The sequence below is a fragment of the Rutidosis leptorrhynchoides genome, unplaced genomic scaffold (assembly GCF_046630445.1).
Source record: "Rutidosis leptorrhynchoides isolate AG116_Rl617_1_P2 unplaced genomic scaffold, CSIRO_AGI_Rlap_v1 contig283, whole genome shotgun sequence".
Taxonomy (NCBI): Eukaryota; Viridiplantae; Streptophyta; class Magnoliopsida; order Asterales; family Asteraceae; genus Rutidosis; species Rutidosis leptorrhynchoides.
Genome location: NW_027266528.1, coordinates 62,520 through 81,174, shown reverse-complemented (window position 1 = coordinate 81,174; position 18,655 = coordinate 62,520). Strand labels below are relative to the sequence as shown.

Sequence of the window (18,655 nt, the reverse complement as noted above, 5' to 3'; positions counted from 1 at the left end):
GGCAAGCGGGTGGTTGGCAACCGGTGGCTCCCGGGGGTCTTGGGGATCTTATAAGAGGTTGGGATGGGCAAAGGAAGGGTCGGAAAGGGGCGAAACAGCAAGAAAACGCGGAACAGGCGGAGCAGGGCCGAACCAGACGGTCCGGCGAGCGGCAGCTTCTCTCAGGATTTCGGGACGACTGGAGAATCGTTCCGGCGAGAGAAAGGATTCTCCGAAACGGTCTGGATGTCCTCGTCACGGACGTGGGTGGAGCGTTTGCTGATTCATCCGGAAAGTCAACTTTTAACTCGAATCTTTGGCGAAAGGTCAGCTGGAGCAGACACTGGAACGAGGAGAAAACAGGGGAGGAAAACGGCCGACGATGGCCTTCCGGGCGTGCGACGATGGAGGGGCTGGTGAGCTCGGTTCCTCTGGTTTTTGCTGAGCTTCTCTCCTTCAACAACAATGGAGAAAGCCACAAATTAAGGGAGAAGAAGGCTGCTGAGCAAGGGGGGTCTCCTTGGGCTCTTTAGAGCTCAACACTTGTCATTCTCTCATTGGCTTTGCCCCCACCATGACATCACATGACCTCAGCCACTCTCTCTCCTCAAGCTTCCTCCACAACCTTGCCAATAGGTGCAAAATGTCCCTAGCCCCATGGCATACGAATTTTAGACATTTGTGCATCAAATTCAATCAATTCTCACTCAATTCCATCCAATTGAAGCTCAATTAAATCAACCCATGTGTCCTCAACCTTCTTATGACTTTTCCCCATCAAATGATCCAACTTGCATCCTAAAGATTCGATTAAAAATAGCCATCTGACAATCTCGAACAAAAACGGCCTTACTTTGCTTTTCTGCCAAAATCTCGGTTTATAGAAAAATCTTCTGGAGATGAGTCGACATTCCTAAAATGAATTGTGACTTGACAGAACTTCCAATTTCTATAATCGGGTTCAATTTCACGGTTAAATTCAATCTAACGCGACTTTAGCGAGTCATAACCTACCAAATAGCTTTTAGGAATTTTCTGTGTAATTGACCTGTGGTTGATTATTTTCAAGCCACAAAGTGCATCTTCAACACATTGGCGACTCTCGATTGTCGTAGAAATCTCGAGGTTTCGATTACGGACACAGGGTACCCAAAATGACAGAAGAATCGGTCTAGTGCCAGTCGACGAAAATATTGCGATCAGGTGGAATCACCCACACTCTAATCACATATCTCAGTCGAATCGACCTATTACTTATCTCTGTTTGATTCTGACAGTGTCGTAATGATCCTTGCAGATTAACACGGTCGAGCAGTCGGTTCTTGGTCGAATTCTCAAGTCTATTGCATTTATATTCCTTAACAGCTTCACCTGATAGACTAGTTATCTTGTGAGTGGCCAACTCAGAGAAGAAAGCTATAAACACGAAGATGAAATGCCCGACTTATTTAATTGAAACCAGAATTGGAAAATTGGGATGTCACAATTCATGTATCAGCATTGCGTGTCACGTACAAGCATGGGGTAGGTGTACACTATTTGCAGCTCTCAAATATTAGACCTATCAATAGCTTCTCAAACCCTTGTCGTTGTCCGTTCTATCCCCACCCATTCTCTAGCCTTCCAAGAAAAGAAAATGCAGTAGTCTTTTGATTTCTTTGAAGTGTCGTCGTTACCGTGTCTCCAAGTAATTCTTCCAAATTTTATATTTGGTAAATATGGAGCAATGATGCTTAAGACGGTAGTTATTTTTCCTGAATTGATGCTTTCTAAGCTAAAGAAAAAAAATGCCAGGATTTTTATGTTTAGGGATATTAGGAACAAAGGATAAATTTTTCCAACATCACCATTCATACTTTATATATATATATATATATATATATATATATATATATATATATATATAAAAGCGGATGATTTTAATGTTTAGGGATATTGGAAAGACGAAGAAATTTATCAACATGGAGATTCAAAACAAGCTTTAAAATGTTTAAGCCTTTATGACAATACGTCAATTTTTTCATCATATTAATAAGCCAGAAGCATGACAGACAAGACGCCCCCAACATTTCCATTACAATAAATGGACAATCTGCTGCAATCATGTGGCATCGTTTACACTGTGGGCAAGTCAATTACGTCTTTTGAAGCAAAAATTAATTATTCATGTAAAATAAATAAGACTTCTTATTTTCATGAGTTATTTTGTAAAAAATCCATCAATGGATAAATGTATTGATTAACAACTTTATCTCATCTCTAACGTATTTCAATTTAAAATAGTGAATTCTTGTAATCTCATAAACAACCTAACAAAAATATAGTCATATTTTCTTTTTTCGGTACATATGTGTGTAATCACTTCAATTATGTTGAAAAGTTGGTTCTATTAACTAATGATTTAAATGTTTCATGCCAAGATGATTTTATGAACCAAATAACCACTTTGCCCAGATATAGGTTGTTTCTACTTCAACCTAGGGCCCGATGTTTGAGGGAAAAATTGTTAAGAGTTATCTCACATCAATTTTGGAATGGACTAGTGGTCGGTTTATAAGTGTGAGAGAAAATCTCAACTTTTGAATTAGCTTTTAGAGTGAGAAAGGGCCAAGACCACTCAACAAAATCAAAATTAGGTGGTGAGCTTGGTTAAGATTTGTATAAAGGAGGTGATTGGTTGTCCTAGAGGTCTAAAATCAACGTCATCATTAAAGCTGAAAAATACCTCGTAAAAACAATAGTTTTAAAGGCTTGAGAGGTTCCTCACCTAAAGGATATTGCGTTCTATAGGCTTCTGTTGACTGAACTTCCTCGTGACCTCTCGTTAGGACAATCCAATGTGTATTGTATCCGTTTACAAGACATTGTTCCAAAAGGCAATCGAAAGTATGCTATAAAACATGGTCCATGTGGTAATGGCACATGCAGAATATCTATTCACCAAGGTTCTGACTTGGAAATTATTTAATCATCGAGTTGGTTGCAAAACAAATAATTCAATATTCCAATTTGGAAAGTATTCAAGTAACAAGCCATCTATTTGGTATGCCAAATTTAATCCACTTGCTACTCATCTATGTTATGATTATAACAAATTTCATAACTTAGTCAAATTGAGCATAAATTGGGAGGTGCCTCTAATTGTAAAACAAAAACATGTATGGCCTTAACATATAGCAAACATAAGATAAAGATTAATTTATTTGGAGGCACTTTTTTAAAAAAATTAAATATTTCATTAAGGTAAGGAATTATAGTAGGGCCTGAAAAATGGGCTTTAGTACATAAAACTTGCCAAAGGGCTTGGGGAGAAGACAAGGCCCTATTTAGAGGTAAAGTGTTTCTCCTATAGGTTTTGGCAACCCAATCCGCCACTCAATTGGCCTCTCTAAAATGATGGGCTACCTAGATATTTAAGAAGGAAAGTAACAAATCATTGTATTTCATGATAAGAGTTTGAGCTTCTCTAGGGAACTGATCTAGACTCCTTAAAGCATTGACCAAGTCTAAGTTGTCAAACTCGAGTAAAAATGCTTTGTTGATATCTAAATTTTTGCGTATTCTTGATTTGCATATTAGGAGCATTTTCATAATAAATATGTCCACATAAATCGCACTCAAGTTGGTCCAATTATGAATTACAATTAGCCCAAGTGTGTTTCACTTCAAGAGAGGCAAGTCGAATCCCATACTTAAAAAGTACAGATCTTTAACTATGGAAAAGAACAGTTAATCAAAGTGAAAGCCATCATTATCTCGAAGTGACATTAGAAATTTCCAAGTGGAGAAAGACCATTGTTTAAAAATAATCATATTTTCGACAGATTAAGATTAAGTGATAACAACCAATGGAACGATTATAATATAATAGTTCAATAATTAGTCGATATGATCTCTTGTCATAATTAGAAAAAATTTATCTTGTGCAATCTAGATGGGTTGACTCGTTAATTTATTTTCTAATTGTTATGTAATTCGTTACGGCATCTTGCCTTGTCTTCCTTCAAAAGGAAAAAAGAGGGAGAGCGTTGAGGCCCGGCGTTATCATCTCTCCCTTCGGCGTGAAATCCCTCGTTACGCGATGGCGGGGTTTGACTTTGACCGATGAACAATCACGCTATGTCCTTCGTTCGTGTCATTCCTCCTTCCCCCATTCTCTTTCCTCACACCCACCACCACCACCAGCACCCCCCTCACCCTCGCATACATCGATCGAACCAGGAATCGGAGTCGAGCCATGGGCGTCACGGATAGCGGTGGACAGGCCTTCGACCGAGCCCAGGAGCTCAAGCAGTTCGAAGAGTCCAAGCTCGGCGTCAAGGGCCTCCTCGACTCCGGCCTCGCCTCCCTCCCTCCCCTCTTCATCCACCCGCCCGAGACCCTCTCCAACCTCAGGCCCGCCCGCCCCCGCCCCGGCTCCATCCCCACCATCGACCTCTCCGGCTGCTGCGACTCCGCCCGCCGCCCCGCCGTCGTCGGGGAGGTGGCGCGCGCCGCCCGCGAGCTCGGCTTCTTGCAGGTGGTCAACCACGGCGTGCCCGCGGAGGTCCTGGACCGCACCGTCGCGGCCGTGAAGGCCTTCCACGAGCAGCCGGCGGAGGCGAAGGCGAGGATCTACCGGAGGCAGTCGGACACCGGCGTGTCCTTCTTCTCCAACGTCGACCTGTTCCTCTCCAAAGCGGCGAGCTGGAGGTAAGTAAGCCACGAGCATGTGCAATCAAATTCATGAAATTGATGAAAATTAGATTTATAAAATCTAGATCGGCAAACGACACTACTGAACTGATGTATCATATTATGTCTGAAAAGAAGGCAGAGACACATCCTGATGTGTTGACTGTCGTATTGACAAATTATGCATCATACGGTTAGAGAATTCATTTGGACAAACGAAAGAAAAAATCATTTGAAGGAAAAAAAATTGGGCGAGCGAAAAGATCCAGTTCAATTAATGTCCAGAATGATGATATGCAGGGACACGCTCCAAGTAAGGCTGGGGCCAAAATTAGCGGACGTGGAAGAGATCCCTGAGGTGTGCAGAAATGAGGTGTTGGAGTGGAATCAGCAGGTCGAACGGCTGGGGAGCACCCTGCTGGGGCTGTTGAGCGAGGGGCTGGGATTGAGTCCCGGCAAGCTGCAGGAATTGACATGTTTGGATATGAGGATGATGGTGGGGCATTACTATCCGTACTGTCCCCAGCCCGACCTGACGGTCGGCTTGACATCCCACGCAGACCCAGGAGTGATCACGGTGCTCCTGCAGGACCAGGTCGGTGGGTTGCAAGTGAAGCACGGCGATGAGTGGGTAGATGTGACGCCAGTCCCAGGTGCTCTTGTTGTGAACATTGGTGACATCCTTCAGGTAAACTCCCTTTGAGGACTTCGCACCTGAGTAAGTTGAAAAGTTACACTACTGTGTAATACAAGTCAATTCACATGCTTTTGATTTTTCCAGATCATGTCCAACGATGAGTACAAAAGCATAGACCACCGGGTGTTGGCCAACCCCAGCCAAGAGCCACGTGTGTCGATAGCAGTTTTCTGCAACCCAAGCAATCGTGAGAATGAGTTCGGACCATTCCCACAGCTTGTGTCCTCAGATAAGCCCGCAGCTTTTCGGCAGTTTACCTTAAACGAATACATGAGGAGATTCTTTACTAAGGAGTTGGACGGGAAAAGTCTAATAAATTACTTCAGAGCATGATTGAGAGGTGCATAGGTCAAAAGAGGTGACAAAAGAATAAGCTGCTTCCTTGTAATACTGAAGGAAATACTGAGTTCTTCCCCTAAACTCTACTAGACCTTGTGTGATTGTTGTTCTTATAATGTTAATTTGCATATATTCGTTTGCACATTCTATGGGTGACAGTAAATTGTGCGATGGATGAAGTTTGTTCACTAAACTCATTCCACAGAGACTGAACCAATCACAGACATGGGAACTCAACAGCAAGATTGCACGAGATGAATAGTTTACTGTCCACTGGAAAATAAGAGGCAGTATCCTGGAAAACCTATAGAGGCAAAGAAACGAATGAATTTGATTCTTGCCAATTACATGTACAGGCATCTATAATCACATCTTCCCACTGCCGAACCATTCAGCCATTTCTTCATCGTCCTCAAAGTCTGGTGATTCTGAGTTCCTATAAATTCTGGATGAGCGTGGCTCCTCTGGATTTGCCTTTTCCTCTGCAGTCATTCTGCTTCTTTCCAGCATCTTCAGTTTCCACATTTCCCTCTTTTCTGTGTCACGAGACACATCGCTCATGCCTCCTGCAATTGGAAAAACAAGAATTCCAGAAACCTCGTTCGATGAGTTTGTTAACTTTGGTTTCTCAGTGATCCCGTTCTCTCCATGCACAAATCTCCACCTATTTGTGACTTGCATTTGACTATTTCTTCTCAGAGACCACATAGAATTTCTATCTTCAACGGCTCCATGACCTTGATGATGATTTCCAGCATCATGCTCTCATTCAGACAAGCCCTTTGAATTTGATGCTTTAGGCCTTCTATAATCACACTTCAAGCATACCATATTCCTGCTAAAGTTGATGTAATTGCACCTACCAGTCACAGATCCATAAGGGCAGAACAGCTCATGAACAACTATAACTGCTCAATGTAGGTGTTAACTAAAAGAATGGATTAGCAAGAACTCACGATTCACATTCCCACTCCCCAGGATTGAGTTGCCTTTCCGAGGTGCACCACAAACATCTAGTATTCTTTGCAAAATTTAAGAAATTGCATCTGCAAAACGCAACAGTTTCTATAAGCAAGGAGCTCTGCTCACCACAAATCAGGGAACAAGTGAGAAAAGGCATGAGAACCTGCCATATGCAGAATTATATCAAATATTCGGAGCAAACTCAAATTAATCAATAGGATGTTAACAATTGCATTACTTGGGGCAATGCCAATCTCCTTGTTTCATTGGAACATCTTTGTAGCCTTTCTCTTCCGAACTTGAATGCGAGGATAAATCACCAGCTGGTGTGGATTTCAACGAATCAGAGCCAAGTACATCAGTGCCATACTCTGTCATTTGCTTTAGCAGTGCTCTGACTGATTCCTTAACTGTTCTAGCCAGACATGGTTTATTCTCCACAGTATCACTTATGGGGTCAAGTCTGTATGTCAACAAGAGTCGCATAACATCAACTGTGCGCCCTCCTTCATCTTCACGCGCCTTCACAAATGCTCTCTCACAGTTTCCCCTCAAGTTGCAGGAGCTGCAAACCTGGCAAAGCAGCTGTTGTAATGAATATGACTGACGAAACCATATAATCTAATGATTACTGGAAGTCTTTCAGAAGGGGACATACATTTCCCTCATCAATGCCCACATGCGCCCTCAAGTGCTTACCAGAGTTCACCACTTTTCTGTCTGTGCTGGGGCATCTACACTCTGCTATGACCTGAATATGTTTCTTTGACAAATACCCATCAGGAAATGTCTTGTTAAAATCTTCTATGAGTTAAGCGACTGTTTCTATTTGCAAATGAGGAAACCTCCGGTTTCTCAAGTAAAGCTATGTTGTCGGATGCCTATTTGGTGATGATATTGCATTGGACAGTCATTAGCCACATTGAATAGCTAACCTCCAAATCAGAATGCATACTGTCAAATTGATTACCAGCTAAATTCTTAATATGTATTATTATCACATGCCCAATGTAATATGAATTGCCTCTTTTCAGGTTACGTCATCGAAAATCTTCGGCTCCAGGTTCTAGTCAAATACTTCATTTCGAGAGCAAGGCATAGTAACATAGAAAGGCCTGATAGTGGATGGGTAAGCTTGAAACCTAAAGGCGAGTCCTGTGGATTCTCTTTTCTAGGTAAAGGAGGATGCACACAAGGCACCATGTTGTTGCCACTATGCAGAAAAAGATGGACTAAGATGCCAACAAAGGTGCTTTTAACAATGTTACATTTAGCTTACTAACAGAATTCTGGATAAAAGAAAGCTCAGGAGAAAATGTCTAGTTTCTAAAAAATGGTCGCTTGTATCACTTACAAAAAATGAACGAAGAAAATATTTTCATCATCCACGAAAATATTTAGATATTTATTGTTATCAATTATGAAAATATTTATCATTGACTAATAATTTCAAACGATACAAACAATCATTTCTAAGAAAATATTTTCTAAATCATTCATTGTTCGTGAAAAAAAACAAACTACAAATCTGTAGATATATGATAATAGGCCATCACTTCATAGCTGACACGACATGGTGATATTATCCAAAACAACATGACCATTCACAAGCTCCCAGGAAAACTATCTATTCTCTCTTCTTCAGGATTTCAAAACGAACAAAGAAAGAAGAAAACTCCTTTCCTTCACAATGTTGTGATTCTTGGCCTGGTTTGAAGACGGTGGAGTTCCGTTTCCTACAGATAGCAGGCTCTTGGCCTCAAAGCAAGCGAAATATAAATTGACCAGGAAAGACAGTCAAACGTGACACAGTTAGATCTCTAAATGACAATATGATGGTGGGTATGCAAAATCTAACAAGAACCTGGAAAAAGTCTGAGCTTTCTTGAAGCTCGTATGAGCAATCCCTTCCCTACCTACCCACAAATATATACTCCTCAAGAAGGCACAGAGGTCTATTACCTCACCATCATCACCAAAGCCCAATGTCTCTGTAATTAAATCAAACAGGTAAAGCGCACCAACCAAAGGGTCATCACTTTCAGTACCTCATAACGTCGTATCTGTCGCGGGCGAAATTCAGGCATGCGGTTCTAATGAGATTCGAATCTTTCGGACCCAACTCCACATTCTGGAACGGGTTGCCCTCCGCATCAAAGTAGCCTCCCTTCAACAGAAGCGCCATCAAATCCACCCACTCGGGCCACGGATGCGATATCTGAGCCGCCGCCGACTCAGAGTGCCCCGTCCTATGGAAGTTATTCTCCATCCCCGGAGCGAATCGGGGAAATGGGTTGATTGGTTTCGAAGACTCGAGCTCCCCAAGCACATCGTTGCCAGAGAAGTCGAGCTCGGAGTACTGGCGGGAACGAGCGGAGGTAACGACGAATCTGAGGTTGGGGAAGTGATTTTTCAGATGCCAACGACTTGTTGGGAAGAGCTTGTGCATTGAGCCTGAGAGGACGCGAGCTTTGGCGGCAGATGGGCACGGAAGACTCGCGTTTGGACGTTTGGGAAGTTGACGCAGTGACACTGACAGGCTACCACTCGCATACTGTGGAAGGAGAAATCTCGTGCCAAATTACATTGCCCAAAGACACGGGGATATTTTGGTCCAAAGAATAGGTTTGTCAGCTAAAGTTACTCGTAATTTTGAAGGATTTCAATCCAAATTTGAAATTACAATTAGACAGATTGCAACCCCACTTTTTCTCCCCACTTCTCTCCATCTCTCTCTTTCTGCCAACAGTACACCAGCGCCACGTGCCACTGTTGTCCCAATATTTTCTCCGGCACAACCGTCGTATGTAATATTTTCTATATCGCGCCTTGCCACCCGGGCCTCCCATCACTATTGCTTGCCCCACAAAACTAATCTCTCTCTCTCTCTCCCTCTGCCTCAGCCCCAGCCGAGGTTACGAACACCTGGCGTCACCGCCTAGCCTGGAGCGATGCCAAATGTGGTGTCGGCTAAGGTCGTTTCTTTCTTCCTCTGCCCCCGTTGAGTATAGAACAGATGGCTTGACGAGTCGCCAACTCCCAACCAAATTAACAACCACCACGGTCACAACCCTCCGGCATTGTATAAGGCATTGGCTAGGTCAGGCCTTGGCTCAGCAATGTCAGCAGCATGGCCAGGTTAGACTCGACACGCGATACACAATTATAGAGAGAGAGATAGCAGTGGGGGCTCGGAGACAGACCGACAACGGTGGGGTCCCTTGCAGGCGGCGGCATGCTCGTGGTGTATGATACCGGTTGTTCGTGCATAGTGTAGTGCTAGTGGTGGTCCTGTGCAGACGAGCGAAGGGCAAAATGACAGTAAGCACATTCAAACTGGGAGACTTGAGCAGGAAGTTTGACATTACAAGGAATTATCTGCACCAAAATACTACCGGGAAGTACCATCACATGATCAAATGAACCCAGAAAAGAATTCCTAGAAAAATAAAACTAGAAGCTATTTTCCTTTTTATCTGAAAGAAAGGCCGAGGATGAGGACAACTCTTAAGTCACGATTTCGATTAGCCTTTTGCAGAGACTGTTTCTTTCGACAGCAGCGACTTTATTCTTCTCGACAGGTCTCTCATCACATCTACGATGAGCAACTTCTTTTGAATTCTGAACGTGATAGCTAGCTTCGTTGTATCGGGAACACCTTTCTTCAACATGGATTCGTCCTCCATTATTTTGGTGGGAAAATGTTCCAATGCGATCACGCAGAGAGCAATGATGGTACGAAAGGCGGCCACTTCCGTTGCAATTCCGCATGGAGCCTCAGCCGAAATAGATTTAAGAGTGCTCAAGTCGTGTTTTTGCCCCAATTCACTTTCACTTTCGAGGAGTACCCTCAGAGCTGCCAGCAAGCGGCCCTCTACCAAGTCTGGACCTCCTAGAGTTGCCCATAATTCAAGAAAAATTGAAAAAGAAACTGCATATTGTCAGAAAGGATCAGAATCAACAAGCCAATATAGATGCCAACAAGAAACTGCATAGAAGGGTAAGAGAAATGCATCTATAGTCATGTGGCATCCCTTGATTCTCAAAGTTAAGGCAAATTTGGGCATGAATTCTGAAATGCCGCAAGAGCGGTTTGATCACTTAAAGTACTCTTCCGGAGCATAATAAAAATATGATGGTGGATAAAACCTTGAGATCAGGAGTGTCTCCATATAGATTTAACTGGGACAAGATCTCTTGCTGCCATGGAGCTGGTGAAGAGAAATTTGGTGACTAAACCCCAGCAGCCAAACTTGCAGCATCTAGAAGAGCTCCGTCGTACTTAAGTTCGAAAGTGTCATATCGATTTGAAGGTATAACAAATCCATAATCCAGAAAAAAAAAAAAAAAAAAAAAAAAAAAAAAAAAGATCATTGCTCAAACAACCATAATTAAGAAGCAAAGGATCATTTGCTCCGATTTCTTTCTCGGCAACAACCTGGAGAGAGCTGTGACACATGAGACCAAGACCGAATACTATCATAACTACATAACGGCTAGAAAAACTAGGGACCTTAAGTGAACATTGAACAGAACCTTTTCCCACCACCAAAAAAATGGAACAGAGAAAGCAAAATTGACAACAAAAGCAAGAATACGCAAACATGCCTTGACTAGCATTTCTGGTTGTTCTTCACCTTGCTCCTGGACAATACGTGCATTTGGATCAAAGCTATGGTTGCACATATCTATAAGAGGAAGCATCATAGGCACATCGCTATAGGCCCCTGTTACGGACTTCTTTCCATATAGCCTAAAGGCCCTAGATGAGACAGCTGACATAGCCCATCCAAGTGAAGATGCATTAATATTTTGTCCTCCAAAAGGATGATCCTTCATGTTAAAATCGCTGATGGCATTCTTGACTTCCTTCTCAAAATCAAGAAGAAATCGGCATCTCTTGTTTACCTGGCATGAAATAAAGGCTTATCACATGACTGTTACCGAAGAAGAAACCTTGTGTAAGGCATCACCAAGGTCACCAAGAACATACATATGCTATGAGCTCTAATGCAAGGTCATGATGTCCGAATAACACAACATCCGATCATTTCTCAGAAGAAACAGCTACCAGTTTCACAGGTAAAATGCTAAGTTTCTGCCACGTGTACAAACAGAGGTCAATCTTTTAACAGGTCGCAAAAAGAACAGAAAGCTAACTATCCCTCAGTGTTATTGCTATCCAACCAAGAAAATTCAGTAGTGATCGCAAGGGTGGAACTTGACCAGATCCCGTTCCAAAGAAGCCTATGCCTATCATCTCTGCAATCTACAAGTTGAAAGATTCGGTGCGGTTAGCAGGATCCAAAACTTTTTAACTCTGGGTTACTTGTTTCTTTGGTAGCAAGGCAAAATTTGGCTCGGATGCCTTCCCTGAGTTGCTTCATATACAGAAGAATTAAGTTCGTTCATGTCCATTGGTAAAAGTTCACCAGTTTTTTAGGCACTTCATATTATGAGCAAACACTGCAAATCACAAGCATTGGATGGAGGCCCACTTCCTTTCGATTTCAAAAATATTTTGGAGGACTCCTGATAAAGTAGAGGATCATACTGCAAGTTCTTAATGTCCTCTCCCGGAAAGAAAATGGGTACACTGTAAGTCTCGGGAAGGTTGCTGATGTAGGGCCAGCAGAAGGACCACCGAGTGTTGGCCAACCCCAACCGAGAGCCATGTGTGTCGATAGCAATTCTCTGCAACCCGAGCAATAGCGAGAATGAGTTCGGACCGTTCCCGAAGCTTGTGTCCTCGGATAAGCCCGCTGCTTTTCGGCAGTTCACCTTCAGCAAATACAAGAGGAGATTCTTTACAAAGGAGTTGGATGGGAAAAGTCTGATAAACTACTTCAGGGCGTGATTGAGAGGTCCATAGGCTAGAAATGGTGATAAAAGAATAAGATGCATCCTTATAATAATGAAGGAAATACTGGATTCCTCCCTTAAATTCTACTTAACCTTGTGTTATTATTGTTCTTGTAGTGGTTAATTTGCACTTATTGTTTATATATTCCTTGTGTGACGGTAACTTTACATTAAATATTTTTTATAATTATTATAAAAAATTTAAATTTCGTTTTAATTAATTTATCATATTAATACTTAGATAAAAACCATTTCTTAAATTATACGATATTTTATATGATGACCTTCGATTAAGGTAATTTTTTATTTTAAGTAAATATTAGTGATGATATTTAGCTTTTAGCGTCTTAAAAAAAAATTCATAAAACAAACTTTAACTGTGCCACTATCTAAATTTATATCAATAATTCTCTTTAGTATATTTCCATCGGTTAAAATAAAAGCAGTTCCCACTATCTTTAATTATTTATACTATTTTACTAGGCAGAGTTTTTTCCTTCAAATAATAACGGCAAACCTTTATCAAACCTTTACACCATTCTCTATTAGAATTGTAGATCTGTCATTGTTTAAAGGATTAATACCGCAAAAAACCCCAAACTAATATACCTTTACCACATTTACCCAGACTAATTCTGGAGCTATCATTGTTTAAAGGGTGAATGTGACACAAGAGGACCATTTTGGGATATTTATCACACAAAATTTAATTTGGGATAAATGTGACAAGGGTTTAACAATTTTGGGTTTTTTTTTTTTGCGATATTGGCCCATGTTCAAAATTAAGGAACTAGATAATGTTTGTCCCGAGCTTTCTATCAATAGCTAATTTGCTCGAACCCACCCATCGAATCATAACTTATCACAACCTTTAGTTTCAATTACCCAATAAGAATGTTGTTGGGAATATTTTCAATCTTTGGTTCCTGTGTATTTTTTGAAATTAGAAATCACAAACTTTCTTAATATCAAGAATCATACCGATCAAAAGTCACATAAGATAGAAATAACAACTGGAATTTCATGTTGTTGTAAAACGGAAAGAGTCCGACCTCATTTATTGCATATAATTCTTTATAAGGTGACCTTTTTAACTCTTAAAACTTTCAAACATATTTCAACTTGTTTGAAGGTATCCAACCTTATGCTATTAGCCCAATCTAATACTCAATTTGTTTTTAAGGAGTTCGACCATTAAAGTTAGAAGGCATTGATACATCAATTTGTATTTGTGAATAGTACGGCATCTTGCCTTGTCTACCTTCAAAAGGAAAAAAGAAGGAGAGCGTTGAGGCCCGGCAGTATCGAGAAAATATTGGGTACGTTTAACGTTCCAGCCTGGTAAACAAGAAGGCGCTCGGAGTGCGACACGTGTCCTCGTGGGACCCACGTCCTGGAGGAGCAAAAAAGGCGCTAATTTGAAAAAATTTCAGTCCCGGTTTTCTTTCTTCACGCCTTTCTCTCTCTCTCTACCCTCGCTCTCTCTCCCCGACGAACTCCCTCTCTCTCTCTGCCCTCCCTTTTTTCCGACCAGCGAACCAGCGCGAGCAACCGACGAACTAGGAGGATGCCGGCGAGACGACCGCGAGCAACCGACCGGCGTGCGACCTCCCCCTCTCTCTCTGCCCTCCCTCTTTCCGACCGGCGAACCACCGCGCCGCCCTTCCGGCTCTGGATCTGGCCCCTACTCGTCCGTCCCCTGCTTTCTCTCTCCCCTCGCGTCTCTGTCTGCCCTCCCTCTCTTCGCGGCGAACCAGCGCGTGACCGGCGAACCAGTGCCCCCCTCCAGCTCCAGATCCGGCACCGGCTTGTCCTGTACGCTGGAACGTTCGCGCCCGACCGCCTCACACCCACCGGCCTCTTAAAACACCCACCGCCCGACCACTTCTCTGTCTTGTGGTTCTGGTTAGGTAATACAGATCATGGGCTTAGTAAATAATGCAATTTGCTGAGCAGCGACAGTGAGCACCAGTTCAGCACCAGAAAGGACATGGGGCTGTAGAGAGCCCTTTTGAGATTGACCATTTTGGCGATTTCCAATTAGATCTGTAACCCCTGTCAACTTTGGCACGTTGGCTGCGCCTCCCATCAAGGTACACGTTCTCTACAGCTTTCACCACCGAGGCGCCAAGCCGTCGGCCCCTGCCCTCATGATAAGCACACGAGATCGTTGGTGATGGTGGATTCTCTGCGTCCATCTTTTGCTTTGTGCGTTCGTAGCCTATTCTTTTCCGGCTTTTTGCATCTGAACGAACTGTAATAAACTAATCACATATCTGGAAGCTGCGGAGTCCGTGCTGGGTCTCATAGATAACTCAAATTTCGATATGATCATTGCACTGCCATTTATGACCATTTCCTCTAATTTTTTGGTCACGAAAGTCTGCATAACATTTCCTTTCCCAAAATATATGTTGTTTTTTGTGATGTGCTTACCAGTTCCTGTTTTGAACACATTGAATTGATCAGTCTATCAGCCCGGGGGAGCTGCACGATTGTCGTCAGCAGACAAGCCAATAAGTCAAAGGTGGATGATCTTGATGCCAGATGGGTCTCATGCCATTTATCCCAAACCCAGAGCTTTGAACCACTCTGAGATACAAGATATGGTCGAGCATTATTGCCAGGCTCCCATAAATGCCATTCGAGCTGGTTAGTTCATGAATTGCCTTACCTTCATTAGTTCCAGTAGAAGAGTTTCCCTTAATGAGTTTTCTGCCTTCGAAAGTTTAGTATTCGCATTGCTCTTCAATAAATAAATAGCAGCTCGAATCGAACTTAGTTTATACTTCTGGAACCCCATGTTCAGGTAAACTTAAACTAGCATAGTTGGGAAAGAAAACGTTCAATCTATTGGCAGGGTGGGACCTCATAGAGAAACATTTGAAGAGACATGATGGATATTATGCAATTGCTTCGTTGACAAATGATTTTGCTTTTTTGTCCTGTTTACTTGTGAAAAAGCATCATCCAAAGGGGGACATATTGAGTGATGAAGTCTCGCTTCATTTTTCTTCGCGGAAGTTGGTTTGGTCACTGCAAGAGGCTGCCTAGTAACTTTCTGCACTTTTGACTTGCAATTTATCAGTCGAAAAGAGATGGAATAGCATGTCTTATGAGTCATTTGAATGCTTTACTTGTGCTTTAAGCGGTTGCATTGCACATGATTTTTCACTGTAGAGGCTTGAAAGGTTTTAAATCTTGGGAATCTCTCTCTCTCCCCCCCTCTCTCTCCGACCGAGAGACAAACTTCTTTTCAGCATATCCCTTCTATTAGTAGCTTGTATCAGTGAGTCATTGCAATGAAATATCTTGCTTACAAATCCTGACATTTTCTCCTTATTTTGTGAGATCAAGTCATTAATATAGAGAGAGAAGATCATAGATTGATTCTGTTAGCTTATGCATAAATTAAATAACCAGCTACACATTGATCATAGTTCTATCCTCACATGGATTAGTCTTTCTGGTGCATATATGCATAATTTCGCATCTCTAAGGGGACGAAATTTTGAGACATGTACTGATAAGTAGCTTCAGCATTGATTTCTTCCAGACCATGGGTTTCATTTTCATTGAACCTTCTCCTGCTGCAATCTGTTAAAATTTAAATGTCTTCCTGATGTTTCACTCTACATGAATAGGATAGGGAGTCCAGGAAATGGCGTCACTTCGCAGAGTCTTCCTGATGTTGATTTTGGCATCTGTCCTCAGCCAAATTCTCACTGCAACAGCCTGCCTTTGGTGTTTGCTATGGAATGCAAGGAGACAATCTGCCTAGTCTGGCTGAGGTGATACAGCTCTACAAGAATCACAATAGTGGGACAATGTGGCTCTACGATCCCAACCCCGAAGCGCTCCAAGCTCTAGTGAACTCCAGCATCAGCGTGATCCTAGGCACCAAAAATGAAGACCTACACAACTTGGCATCAAGTGTGGAAGCTGCAAGTCATGGATCGACGCTCATGTTGAGCACTACTAAGGTGTAAACATCAAGTACATAGTCGTAGGCAACAAGGTCATCCCTGGAGAATTGGCTCAGTGCGTGTTGCTTGCAATGCAGAATCTACAAAGCGCCCTCAGCAGCTCCAGTTTCTCATCTGTGGTGATGACCACGGTGGTCTCGGGGACTATCTGACAACCATGCCCCTTTGTTGATCAATGTGTACCCTTACTTTGGCAATGCTGCAGACCCCACCAACATAAGATTGGACTATGTGCAGTTCACTGCGCTGGGGCCAGTGGTCTGCGATGGGGACCTAAGCTATTGGAACTTGCTTGATGCGATGGTGGATGCTTATTACGTGGCAATGGAGAGAGAGTATTTCCCTATTGTGGGCATGGAGATCTCCGAGTCCAGGTGGCCTTCTTCTGGAAATTGGAATTTCACTACTCCACAGTTCGCACTGACTTACAACCAAAATTTCATGAAGAAAATCAAAGCAGGGACAGGGACGCCAAAGAGACCAGATCGCTGCTTGGTGACGTATTCGTGATGTTCAACGGGGATCTGAAATCCACCGGCACGGAACAAAATTTCGGTCTCTTCTATCCAGATGGAACTCCAGTTTACCCCATTTTTTTGTAGCTCCAATCGACAGGACTCAGCTCCGGCACTTTCTTTTGCCATATGCTGTGTAGACTTTCAGAGATAAGATCTTATCACGTGTAACTTGGAAGCTACAGTGAGTATCAATAAACAATGCAATAACTGGTAACCGGATCACCTGTTATCTACATCTGCAATTCTAGAATCTCATGTTTGCAGCGGTGATGCAATGAATATGGGAATTCTGATTCTGGATATTCAAGGTCAAGTCATCAACACAGCGAAAAATCCATTTCCTTCCCTTGTACGTCTCCCTTATTCATGTTATATTTGTTAGGGCAAAGCACTAGGTAAAGCTCTTGCGAAGGAACCGCTTGGCTTAATCTTCCGGTTAGCAAATTCAATCCCACCAACTAAAAGCAAAACACAGCATCTTATACAACAATAATAATCTGAACAAAAAACCTAGTCATGGACTCATAGGCGCGACAATAATTTCTGCTTCCTGCTATCGAGGAAAGGGTAGTCCGTGTACCCAACAGCAGGATCTTGGGTATAGAAAGTCTTCCTAACATACTTGTTCAGAGGTGCATTAATCTTGAATCTCAGGACCAAATCTGGGTTGGCGATGAAAAGACGACCGTACAATACCAGGTCTGCATTGCCATCGGCTATGGCTTTCATACCGAGCTCTCTTGTGAACCCTCCACTGCAAATAAAAGTGCCCTGATAAGCCCGTCTCCAAGTCCTCATCAACTGGATGTATCAATTTGTGTCTTGGTGGTCGAAAACTTATTTTGAGATAAATTTATCACATTTTCTGTGGCGTCAACTCTTTCTCTTGTGATATAGTATACATCTCCATCAAATTCACCTCACACAACACCACATGCTGCAAGACAATGCGTGAAAGAGCTGCTCACACAGGCAGCCGAACCGCAGTTGCGATTCAATGGCTGTACACAGGAGGAACAGAAGGGGACTCAGATTGTCGCAAACACGCACCAACTTGTGCACCCGCTTTCGTGAAGCAGTAACTAATGTTTGTCCGGCCTAAAAGAGCCATCACATTGCAAGTGGTTACAAATGATATTACAAATGAAATGAAATGATACACATGATAAATTTTGCCAGAAAGAAAGAACTTATCGCGAACAGAATGTGTGCCGATTCTTGCTATGATTGATTGGTCGACCACACCCCCCGAAGAAAAAAATGGACAGGCTCCCAGATTCTTCTAGCGTTCCTGTTTCTTGATCTGTCTGATTTACACTCCGGATGACGATGTCCGGTTTATTCTGTGTGCCCAATTTTGGAGCAGTGGGTTTAGCTCCTCAGATTCTACTGGACGATAAAGGCTTGGCAGCGGTGGTAGGCGGAGGAGCAGCTATGGCAGCCCATGGATCGTCATCCGTTGTTACGGCAGGTTTTACAGTCAGGTTTTGAGGCGCTCTTTGGAACCGGTGCCGCTATGGATCCCCACAAATCATCATCTTAATTTTTGGTGACTTTCACTGCACTCTTTGGCCTCAAACTCGTCACTGAGAATCAAAATTAAAATACTTAAGCCTGCCGGATGTATCGGCAGCAAA

The 18,655-nt window shown here is 42.7% G+C and overlaps 1 protein-coding gene and 3 pseudogenes across 1 annotated transcript; 2 read left to right on the top strand and 2 right to left on the bottom strand.

The window, feature by feature from the left end:
* The first annotated feature begins 4,216 nt into the window (after nt 1-4,216).
* On the top strand, nt 4,217-5,683 carry LOC139882559 (1-aminocyclopropane-1-carboxylate oxidase homolog 4-like). The gene is made up of 3 exons (XM_071866853.1): nt 4,217-4,671; nt 4,954-5,341; nt 5,435-5,683. The coding sequence occupies exons 1-3, from the start codon at nt 4,217-4,219 to the stop codon at nt 5,681-5,683; spliced, it is 1,092 nt and encodes a 363-aa protein (XP_071722954.1).
* Nucleotides 5,684-6,055: 372 nt separating this feature from the next.
* Nucleotides 6,056-10,017, bottom strand: LOC139882558 (uncharacterized; annotated as a pseudogene).
* Nucleotides 10,018-10,176: 159 nt separating this feature from the next.
* On the bottom strand, nt 10,177-14,603 carry LOC139882557 (uncharacterized; annotated as a pseudogene).
* Nucleotides 14,604-16,073: 1,470 nt separating this feature from the next.
* Nucleotides 16,074-17,010, top strand: LOC139882555 (probable glucan endo-1,3-beta-glucosidase BG4; annotated as a pseudogene).
* The last annotated feature ends 1,645 nt before the right edge of the window (nt 17,011-18,655 follow it).